This window comes from Geospiza fortis, unplaced genomic scaffold (assembly GCF_000277835.1).
Source record: "Geospiza fortis unplaced genomic scaffold, GeoFor_1.0 scaffold54, whole genome shotgun sequence".
Taxonomy (NCBI): domain Eukaryota; kingdom Metazoa; phylum Chordata; class Aves; order Passeriformes; family Thraupidae; genus Geospiza; species Geospiza fortis.
In genome coordinates this window covers 13016294-13027637 of record NW_005054301.1, presented here as the reverse complement: position 1 = coordinate 13027637, position 11344 = coordinate 13016294, and the positions used below count along the sequence as shown (strand labels likewise).

The following is an 11344-nucleotide window of genomic DNA, read 5'->3' as shown; positions in this document are numbered from 1 at the left end:
CCTTTCTCTGGGCTAGCCACCTGTGCAGGGTGGCTAGAAACACAGAAACATGGCCCTTCTATAGAACACATTCTCCCATCCCATGCTGGTTTTCATAGTTATCCCACACATACCATGAGCTCTCTTGGAGGATTAGAGCTGTACAAGCCAGTTCCTGATTGTATAAACCATAAGTTATGTGATATCACAGATTTTGATGCATGTGCAATCTCAAATTTTTGTTTTAAAGGTTTGGTTTGGATTTATTAAATGCATGGCATTTATTTAATTGCTAGATCAAATTAATTTCTGCTATGAACATATAGTTATCATCTAATATTCTAAGGAAAAATGTAATTAATGATTTGGGGCTTATGTTTCTCTTTTATTTTCCATTTTGATGTCAAAAAGCATCTGTCATACCGCAAGCATTCCACATATGAGTCCTTAGATTGAAGCATCAGTTCTACAGTTTTGAAGGGCTTATACAGACAGCCTCAGGACCTCTAGGTGCATTTACACAGTTGACACCAAACGCATTAGTGGAATCAATATCAATGAAAATGCTTAACATTCTTCTTAAAAACAGAGGTACAGCAGGGTCTGATAACTCTAGTCTGTGTTCTCTGAACCAAAAGAACGCTCATGGTGGGTACTTCTTGCCACTTCCATGTAATTAAACTTCTGAGTAGTATTTCTTGGCATTGGAGCACTACTGTTAAATGTCCACAGTGGAGTGGAACAGAAAAAAAGAAAACCAGACAAATTTATCTAAGCGTTTTCATTAATTGTTAAGATGACCTTGCTGATGAGAGGTAAAGACTCAAATTCTGTCCTTAATTGAATCAAAATGGAAACTGCACAGACATGAAAGCCATCAAATTTATAGATATTTAAGCCTCCACCTCTTTCAAAATCAAAAGTTGAAACCAGATCAAACTTAATTGCTGACATTTTTAGCATTTTTTTCCTTTCATTTGTCTAAAGAAAGCATCATATGTGGCATACAATAGAGCTCATACAATTCGATATTTGACTGCTGGGAGCTGTAGGTACAGCAGGGATTCTCCACATCACTGAAATTATCTCTGAAACATACAGGTAAAAAAATCTGTTATACTATTTTTTTTTAAATTAAGCCAACTGTGTCACTTCCTAAAGAGCACGGTACAAAGATCTTGTAACATGCAGTGAAAATGTATAGGTATCCAGTTATTTGTAAATAACATATCATACACAGTAATTACTACTGAAGTGTTTAATCATTTTAATCAGTCTCTTTTAATTCTGTCATCCTTTTGTGTTGATACAGGCTACAACTTCCAGCAACATTACTCCATGCTCTCACTAAAAACAGATCAGTTATAGCATATCCTTTTAAGAAGTTTGAAATAAAATATGCTAAGTATATTAAAAATGTGCCAGGTATGTTACGCCCACTGCCAGTTTCAATGCCAGTAAATTATCCTGTTTTGCAAGTCATTGCCTACTGCTATTCACAGACTATGTGAATAAATTTCTAGCTTTCATTCATTCTAGGCTCTGGAGCCTAGTGATGGCAGCTCTGGGAAACAGCCTTTGGGCTGAGGGCTGTCCTCTTCATTTTTTGAATGTTCTCCACAAGGGATGGTTCATGGGATTGCTATCAGTATGCTCCAGGGCAAATGCCTCCTTCTGTGGAATGCTTCTGGGCAGCTGTTATCATTGGGCTCCAACTTTAACACCTCCAACCCACTGAAAATCTTTTATCTGTAGCTGTTATCAGTAGGCTTCACAGTTAAAATACCATCACCCAAGAAGGCTGTTTACTGGAATGGCTTTGTTTTAAGTCTCCAGAGTGAAAATTATGCCCCAAGTCTGGAGGAGCAGTCATCAGTAGAATCCAAAGCATCATCTAAACAAAACTTATTTGATGGCTTTGCATTGATGCAGGACACAGAGGAAAGCAGGAGGAAAAAAAATGGATGCAGAAGATTCAGGTTAATGACACCAAGAACACAAGAACTGGAACTCATCAACTAATGCTGGCATTTCTAAACAATCCAACAAGAAATGTGATTAGCCAGCTACACTGATATCTGCTTCACCTAAGGTAAGAGAACGAGCTCATATACAATTTTGTTAGCATATCAAAGATTGCAAGTGTTATGAAAACTGCTGGTTATACTGCATGAGTACTTGACCAGTGGGAGAAAATTCCATCTGTGTGTGCCTTTGAAGTTTAAGTGCCCTTCACTACACAAATCAGCTTGTGTTAAAGGATTCTTATGTCTTCTAAACTGGTTTGCCACTCCACTGTTTTACCTCACCCACAGCATCTCCATTCAAATCACAATTCATATGCTTCAGAATGTATTTCCTAACTGATGCTATATTAACCACAGCCCATGTAGCACAGCAATGGAAGAAAAGCCATAAGGGTCTCAAACCATAAAAACCTGGAGACTGAAAAGCTTTAAGGGTCACTAAACAAAGCATTGGTAATGACTGGTAATACTGACAAAGAGTCAGGAAATCTGGGGAAGGAAAAACCTAACGGGAGAACTCATAGTGCAGGCATAGAGATTCACACACTACTCACAAAATCAGAATAATGAAACTTTGTCCAACCCTTCCAGGGAAACCTTGAAAGAATTCATATGTTCCTGAGACATCAGCATTGCTTTAGGAAAATCCTCTTGACCATGAACTCCCAAAATAAACTGGAGAAGTGGGCATTAAAGAGAGAAAACTGCTTGAAGACATCAGTAGCATCTGAGGAGTGATGCAGAAACTGGGGGCCCTCAAATGGAGAGGCCAGCACAACTGATATTATTGATAGCTTTGCTCCCTCCCCTCTAATAGTAAGCTCAGAGCACAGAGACCTTGGAAAAGTATCAAAAGATACAAAGCACAAGCTGGGCATTGGACACTATCAACTTCCCAGCTCAGTTCAGGGGATCTCCCATTGTAAATGACTGCAGGTGGAGTAAGTAGCAGTTACAGCTAACTCACAACATTTTTTCACCCCCAAAGAAGGGCATTCTCACATTATTGCTAAATAAGATTAGAAGCTCAATTATTGAGCCTGGACACAAGCTAAGCCATGTGAGCTGCTTTCTCACTCCTTTCCTGCCAGACCAAGAGTTAACAGAAGGGCCAAAGCAAGAAAAGGGAGAAGTTTGAGACAAAGCCTGTTCAATTCTTCAGGTTCTTGGGGAGGTTGCTTTTTCCCCTCTGGCTAAGAGGTGATGTCAAAAGGATTCTACTCTAGAATCTCAACCCTACGGGGTGAGAATTAGAGTGGGCAGCTCTCAAAGACGCTTTGAGGCAAAAGCCTCTGTCAGCTCTCCCAGCTCTGCAGCAAGCAGTTCAGGCAGACACAACCCATTAGATCAATGCTCTGTGCTCAGGCACCACTGGACTAGAAAAGGCTGTGCTAGGTCTCTGGGAACATGGAGACAAAAGCATCTCTGTGTGAGGACAAACTGGGGCTGCCCCACACCAAACTGAGCCAGTTCCATGGCAGGCCCATGCCCAGCCCCAGAGGAGCCTTGCTGGCAATACGGCAGCGCTGCAGCACGAACAGCTTAAGGGTCTCAACATCACAGTGGGCTTTGCTCATCACTGGTGAGAATGGCCCTTTGGGATGTCACCTGGTGATGGATGTCAATGTTGATGGATCCACCTAGCAATGGATTATGATGTCACCGAGGGGCTGGCATCCCTCCCTGCACATCACCCAGCCAGCGCCACACTCCAACTGACCAAGTTCGCGTGCAGACGCGCCGGAGGCTACCACCCAGCCAGGCCAGCGCTGCGCTTCTCCACTGCTGCTGGCCTGGCAAACAATCATTGCCTGAGGGCACAGCAGGGAGTTCTTGCTGCATCTTTGCTTCTAACCTGCTGCTCCTCCGCATTCCTCCTTCTCTTCCATCTGCTACTCCTTGTTGCTCTTACTTTCCTTCACTTTCTCTCGTGATGCTAGTTTGCTTTCTTCCTGCTCTGGGCTACAGGAAAGCTTTGTACAAGCGCTGTGTCAGAGAAGCCCTTTGGTAGCTCTCCAGTTTTTCTTGTAGTTTCTCTGGCCACCAACATGGAGGGACCCTGGGTAGGCAACTGGAGACCTCATCCCCGACGGGGCCCAATCCTTGCAGAATTCAGCACCCCAGGTCCCAAGTACTGGCTCCCTGGGACAACAGGTAAATCAATTATCAGGGGGCATGATAGAACAGCACAGCACTTGCTTCCACTTAGGAACCTCCTTTCACCACACAGTTGCAGGCACAGGTCCTTTCATAGGCTTTTCTTCCCAGGTCATATGGCTCATGATCCCACCAAAGACAGAGCCCCTGCATACTCATTTCGAGGGACCAAAGCTCCCTCCACAGACAGCTGCTCACCAGGTCCTCGATACTTCATCCATCCATCCATCACCAAGACTGGGAAGTATATGCCACCAGCAGCATATATGATGGGACGTCCCAAGAGCAAGATTGAGGTCACCCCTGGACCCAGTGAGTAGCATTTCTGCAGCCCTTCATCCAGGCTAGACAAGCATGCCTTACTGTTGCCCTGTACCACTGGGGCACAAAGCCCGCTGCTCATGCCCTGAATGGGCTTCAGACAGTTCCAGACAGAAAACAAGCAAGACTGAGCACGTCCTCCACCTTGTCCTGACTTCTCCTCTTTGGCTTGCAGCTAGGTTCCCAGCTTCACTTCTTTTGTTGTCTCCTTCTCTGTCCCAGGTGACTACACCACGGAACGTGCCAACAAACACGTCTTCCATACCGCACCATCCAATCACATGGTGTTCCGGCCCAAGGACTTAAAAAGGTTCCGAACACCGGGTATGGAACTTGGGGAAACAGACACTCTTACAGCCTGCGTGTCCTCCAGGGAGCATCTGCAGCTTCTTCAACAGGCCTAGCAAAAAGCCTGGGCAGCAAGACGCAGTGTGTGCTCAACAAGCTTTTAGCTGTCCCACAGCACCAACTTCTCCCAGTTCACAGAAGAACCAGCACCTCTGGTTTCAAACAGCCAAGGCACACCACATGCAACAAAAGCCAGAGGCACTGGGATGAGGGGCAGGATACCCTTCCTGCTCCTCACAGACAGCTTGGCAGGCTGACTCTCTTCCACCCAGGCATTGCACCCTTTCCCACAGGACTGATCTACGCTATTCCATTTCCAGGTCCTGGCACCTACACCTTGCCCAGGATTCTGGGACCCAACACAGCATACACTCATGCTGAACCATGCTACTCCATGAAGGGGAAGAGTCAATACCAGAGCTGTTTTCAAGATGCCGCAAAGGTGAGCTGTGCTTCTCTGTTCTCTAACAGCAGCAGCCGAAGTTCAGCTACTCTGCTTAGGGTAGAAGGGCCCCAGTGCCTGCTGTGTCCCCACATAACACATGCTTCCCTGCACCTGCAGCAAAGCACAAGAAGCCACAGGGCCTCTGGCTCTGCTATTACCAGTAACACTGACACCTGAACCCCCCCATTTTTCCACACCAGCAGCTTTGGCACAGTACAGCTCACTGGCACTAACGGCAATAATCTCCCCTCATCCTCTGGGAAATCTACCTCTCTTCCCAAGGAGCCCTCATTCCCAAGGCTCCAGGCCTCCCACACTGCTCCTCTGGCCAGCCACCTAAAGCAGCACAGTACTCATGGGCACCCAGCAAGAATCCACACTGCCTCTTGTACCCACCGACCTCGTTGCTTCTCTTGCAGACGCCAGGTCCTGCGGCGTTTGCCAAGGTGGATCTGGATGTCTACAAAACCAGGGCTCCCAAGTTCTCAATGGGACTAAAAACTAAACTGGCTGGGAAGGATCGGTTTCCAGGTCCAGCAGACTACAACACAGGAAAGGTAAGGCAGCCTGCCTACCATTATGTTATGCTGCACAGCCCTCACTTGAGGACAACTGGAGAACGAGGCACCATATTCACCTCTTTTCTTCCCCTTCCAGGTTGCACTGATCAAGGCCCGGGATCCTGCTTACACTTTTGGACTTCGACATTCTCTCTACAAAGCTTCTTTAATACCTGCAACACATCTTGATTAAAGACAGACACCTGAAGAGATCTTTTTCCTGTTCCTCCTTTGCAGCAGGGTGGGGTTAGGTGTGCGTTGGTGTAGACCACTGGCTTCACTGTCTCATGTCTATGTCTCAGTCAAAACATGGCAGGATGAGGGTGAAGGGAGAGCAGTGAGGTAACAGCGCGAGCCACGCTGACATCTCCAACACCACTGCTTCACCTAACCACAGCAAAACACTGTGAAAGCTTTCCAGCCCTGCCTTGCACATTCTCACCCCATGGCCCATGCTGGCCTCAAGGACAAAGCCCATCTCAGTGTCCCCCTTTTCAGTGCACATAGGTGGCATCTGCCCAAGGTGTGCCCAGAAACACATCTGCCCTGCATATTCTCTTGACACAGGCAGGGGCTCATTTCCACAGGCAAGTCCCCAGGCCACTGAGAGCTAGGGAGAAAGAACCATTATTCCCAGTCTGAAAATGGAATCACCATAGAATCCTGCAACAGCCCAGGTGGGAAGAGACCTTGGAAGGTGACCTCATCCAGCCCTCATGCGGGAGCGGCAGCCTGGAAGAGACTAGCCAGCACCTAGCCAACTGCAAACTTGATTGTGGCCAGTGATGGGACTCTACTGTGCCCCTGGGGAGCCTGTTTCTCTTCTCTGGCTAAGTGGTGATGCCAAAAGGATGCAAAATCCTCTGATTGCTGGGGAACAGGGTGGGAATTGTTGGATTGGGCAGCTCTCACACGCACTCCAAGGCAGGAGCCTCTCTCAGCTCTGTGGCCAGCACTTCAGTCTACTGAGCCTCTTACAAATACACTGATAAAATAATTTAATAATAAAAAAGACAAAAGTGTTACTTATGATTGCAAGTAGATAACCATGAAACATATGTTATAGGAATGTTAGGAGTGCTGTTTTTAAAGTATGTAGTCAGAGAAACCTTACCAAGAAGTTACCTGGTATCATATGCCTTGTCCAAGAAGCTATCGAAATTGTCATGAACACCAGTTAGTGTTCTTGGAAAACTCTTCCTTTCCCAATCTAACTTGACTATCAAGGATTCCAATCAGCAGATCTCAGTAGACATGGCCAATTATAGTCTTAGGGTAGGAATATTATTGTAGTTATATAACTACTGAAACCAATCATTGTATAGGTTACGCTTAAGCATGGGCAGATGATGCATCCTATGTAAAAGAACTTATGTAAGAATGACACAGCAGAAAAAGCATATAAAATGGATGAATTTTGTTTGCAAATCAGAACAAATTTGGAGGAGTAATCCCCCTTGTTCCTGGCACTGAAATACAGAAGTGTCTCCTTGTTCACAAAAAATTGATTTCTGGATAAGTTTATTTCACACTGTTTGGTGAAAAAAGCCCTTTGGTGAAAGGCACCACTGGACTAGAAAAGGCTGTGCTAGGTCTCTGGGCACGTGGGGACAAAAGCATCTCTGTGTGAGGACAAACTGGGGCTGCCCCACACCAAACTGAGCCAGTTCCATGGCAGGCCCATGCCCAGCCCCAGAGGAGCCTTGCTGGCAATACGGCAGCGCTGCAGCACGAACAGCTTAAGGGTCTCAACATCACAGTGGGCTTTGCTCATCACTGGTGAGAATGGCCCTTTGGGATGTCACCTGGTGATGGATGTCAATGTTGATGGATCCACCTAGCAATGGATTATGATGTCACCGAGGGGCTGGCATCCCTCCCTGCACATCACCCAGTCAGCGCCACACTCCAGCTGAGCAAATTTGTGTGTAGACGTGCCGGAGGCTAACCCCAGCCAGGCCAGCACTGCGTTCTACGCCTACAATTGCTGCCTGAGGGCACAGCAGGAGTTTTTGCTGCATCTTTGCTTCCAGCTTGCTGCTTCTCCCCATTCCTCCTTCTCTTCCATCTGCTACTCCTTGTTGCTCTTACTTTCCTTCACTTTCTCTCGTGATGCTAGTTTGCTTTCTTCCTGCTCTGGGCTACAGGAAAGCTTTGTACAAGCGCTGTGTCAGAGAAGCCCTTTGGTAGCTCTCCAGTTTTTCTTGTAGTTTCTCTGGCCACCAACATGGAGGGACCCTGGGTAGGCAACTGGAGACCTCATCCCCGACGGGGCCCAATCCTTGCAGAATTCAGCACCCCAGGTCCCAAGTATGGGCTTCCTGGGTTAACAGGTAAACCAACTATCAGAGGAGGTAGTGGCAGCAGGAGGGACAGCACAGCACTTGCTTCCACTTAGGAGCCTCCTTTCACCACACAGTTGCAGGCACAGGTCCTTTCACAGGCTTTTCTTCCCAGGTCATATGGCTCATGATCCCACCAAAGACAGAGCCCCTGCATACTCATTTCGAGGCAGCAATGCTCCAGCCACAGACAGCTGCTCACCAGGTCCTCGATACTTCATCGAATCATCCATCACCAAGACTGGGAAGCAGGTGGCTCCATCAGCACTTGTGACAGCACGTCCCAAGAGCAAGATTTTGGTCACCCCTGGACCCAGTGAGTAGCATTTCTGCAGCCCTTCATCCAGGCTAGACAAGCATGCCTTACTGTTGCCCTGTACCACTGGGGCACAAAGCCCGCTGCTCATGCCCTGAATGGGCTTCAGACAGTTCCAGACAGAAAACAAGCAAGACTGAGCACGTCCTCCACCTCGTCCTGACTTCTCCTCTTTGGCTTGCAGCTAGGGTCCCAGCTTCACTTTTGTTGTCTCCTTCTCTGTCCCAGGTGACTACACCACGGAACGTGCCAACAAACACGTCTTCCATACCGCACCGGCGAATAGCCTGGCATCCCGACCCAAGGACTTAAAAGGTTTCCGAACACCAGGTATGGAACTTGGGGAAACAGACACTCTTACAGCCTGCGTGTCCTCCAGGGAGCATCTGCAGCTTCTTCAACAGGCCTAGCAAAAAGCCTGGGCAGCAAGACGCAGTGTGTGCTCAACAAGCTTTTAGCTGTCCCACAGCACCAACTTCTCCCAGTTCACAGAAGAACCAGCACCTCTGGTTTCAAACAGCCAAGGCACACCACATGCAACAAAAGCCAGAGGCACTGGGATGAGGGGCAGGATACCCTTCCTGCTCCTCACAGACAGCTTGGCAGGCTGACTCTCTTCCACCCAGGCATTGCACCCTTTCCCACAGGACTGATCTACGCTATTCCATTTCCAGGTCCTGGCACCTACACCTTGCCCAGGATTCTGGGACCCAACACAGCATACACTCATGCTGAACCATGCTACTCCATGAAGGGGAAGAGTCAATACCAGAGCTGTTTTCAAGATGCCGCAAAGGTGAGCTGTGCTTCTCTGTTCTCTAACAGCAGCAGCCGAAGTTCAGCTACTCTGCTTAGGGTAGAAGGGCCCCAGTGCCTGCTGTGTCCCCACATAACACATGCTTCCCTGCACCTGCAGCAAAGCACAAGAAGCCACAGGGCCTCTGGCTCTGCTATTACCAGTAACACTGACACCTGAACCCCCCCATTTTTCCACACCAGCAGCTTTGGCACAGTACAGCTCACTGGCACTAACGGCAATAATCTCCCCTCATCCTCTGGGAAATCTACCTCTCTTCCCAAGGAGCCCTCATTCCCAAGGCTCCAGGCCTCCCACACTGCTCCTCTGGCCAGCCACCTAAAGCAGCACAGTACTCATGGGCACCCAGCAAGAATCCACACTGCCTCTTGTACCCACCGACCTCGTTGCTTCTCTTGCAGACGCCAGGTCCTGCGGCGTTTGCCAAGGTGGATCTGGATGTCTACAAAACCAGGGCTCCCAAGTTCTCAATGGGACTAAAAACTAAACTGGCTGGGAAGGATCGTTTTCCAGGTCCAGCAGACTACAACACAGGAAAGGTAAGGCAGCCTGCCTACCATTATGTTATGCTGCACAGCCCTCACTTGAGGACAACTGGAGAACGAGGCACCATATTCACCTCTTTTCTTCCCCTTCCAGGTTGCACTGATCAAGGCCCGGGATCCTGCTTACACTTTTGGACTTCGACATTCTCTCTACAAAGCTTCTTTAATACCTGCAACACATCTTGATTAAAGACAGACACCTGAAGAGATCTTTTTCCTGTTCCTCCTTTGCAGCAGGGTGGGGTTAGGTGTGCGTTGGTGTAGACCACTGGCTTCACTGTCTCATGTCTATGTCTCAGTCAAAACATGGCAGGATGAGGGTGAGGGGAGAGCAGTGAGGTAACAGCGCGAGCCACGCTGACATCTCCAACACCACTGTTTCACCTAACCACAGCAAAACACTGTGAAAGCTTTCCAGCCCTGCCTTGCACACTCTCACCCCATGGCCCATGCTGGCCTCAAGGACAAAGCCCATCTCAGTGTCCCCCTTTTCAGTGCACATAGGTGGCATCTGCCCAAGGTGTGCCCAGAAACACATCTGCCCTGCATATTCTCTTGACACAGGCAGGGGCTCATTTCCACAGGCAAGTCCCCAGGCCACTGAGAGCTAGGGAGAAAGAACCATTACTCCCAGTCTGAAAATGGAATCACCATAGAATCCTGCAACAGCCCAGGTGGGAAGAGACCTTGGAAGGTGACCTCATCCAGCCCTCATGCGGGAGCGGCAGCCTGGAAGAGACTAGCCAGCACCTAGCCAACTGCAAACTTGATTGTGGCCAGTGATGGGACTCTACTGTGCCCCTGGGGAGCCTGTTTCTCTTCTCTGGCTAAGTGGTGATGCCAAAAGGATGCAAAATCCCGATTGCTGGGGAACAGGGTGGTAATTGCTGGATTGGGCAGCTCTCTCACGCACTGCAAGGCAGGAGCCTCTCTCAGCTCTGTGGCCAGAACTTCAGTCAGACTCAACCTCTTAGACAAAAGCCCTGTGCTCCGGCACCACTGGACTGGAAAGGGTTGTGCTGTGTGTCTGTGCGTGGGGAAGAAGCTGGTCTTTGTGAGGACAAACTGGGGCTGCCCCACTGGGGCTGTCTGAGCCAGTTCCATGGCAGCCCCATGCCCAGACCAAGCGGAGCCCCGCAGGCAATGCGGCAGTGCTGCAGCACGGACCGACCGGCGGCTGGCCCCAACCTCCGGTCGGCGGCGTTCGGGTGCTGGTTAACCCCCTGGTTAACCCTGGTTAACGAGTGAAAGGCTGCGTGTGCCAGATTGCGGGGAGGCGGAAGGCAAATTCCCGGGACCGCTGCGGACAGGTGTGCCCCGGTAGGCCTTGTGCGGCCGTGCCGAGCTGGACCGCCGTGTGTAGCGGAGCTGCAGCGTCCGGAGCTCGGGCAGAGCGGGCCCAGGCTGGAACACGGTGTGCCGAGGAGCTGCAGCGGCGGGGGCTTGGGCAGAGCGGGCCCAGGCTGGAACACGGTGTCGAGGAGCTG

At 49.1% G+C, this 11344-nt stretch overlaps 2 protein-coding genes across 2 annotated transcripts; both read left to right on the top strand.

Moving 5' to 3' along the window:
- Positions 1 to 4048: 4048 nt before the first annotated feature.
- LOC102038821 (outer dense fiber protein 3-like) lies at positions 4049 to 6030 on the top strand. The gene is made up of 6 exons (XM_005417507.2): positions 4049 to 4160; positions 4275 to 4475; positions 4707 to 4808; positions 5153 to 5274; positions 5697 to 5834; positions 5935 to 6030. Exons 1-6 carry the CDS (start codon positions 4055 to 4057, stop codon positions 6028 to 6030), a joined length of 765 nt encoding a protein of 254 aa, XP_005417564.1. The 5' UTR covers positions 4049 to 4054.
- Positions 6031 to 8058: 2028 nt separating this feature from the next.
- On the top strand, positions 8059 to 10047 carry LOC102038653 (outer dense fiber protein 3-like). The gene is made up of 6 exons (XM_005417506.2): positions 8059 to 8170; positions 8295 to 8495; positions 8724 to 8825; positions 9170 to 9291; positions 9714 to 9851; positions 9952 to 10047. Exons 1-6 carry the CDS (start codon positions 8065 to 8067, stop codon positions 10045 to 10047), a joined length of 765 nt encoding a protein of 254 aa, XP_005417563.1. The 5' UTR covers positions 8059 to 8064.
- The last annotated feature ends 1297 nt before the right edge of the window (positions 10048 to 11344 follow it).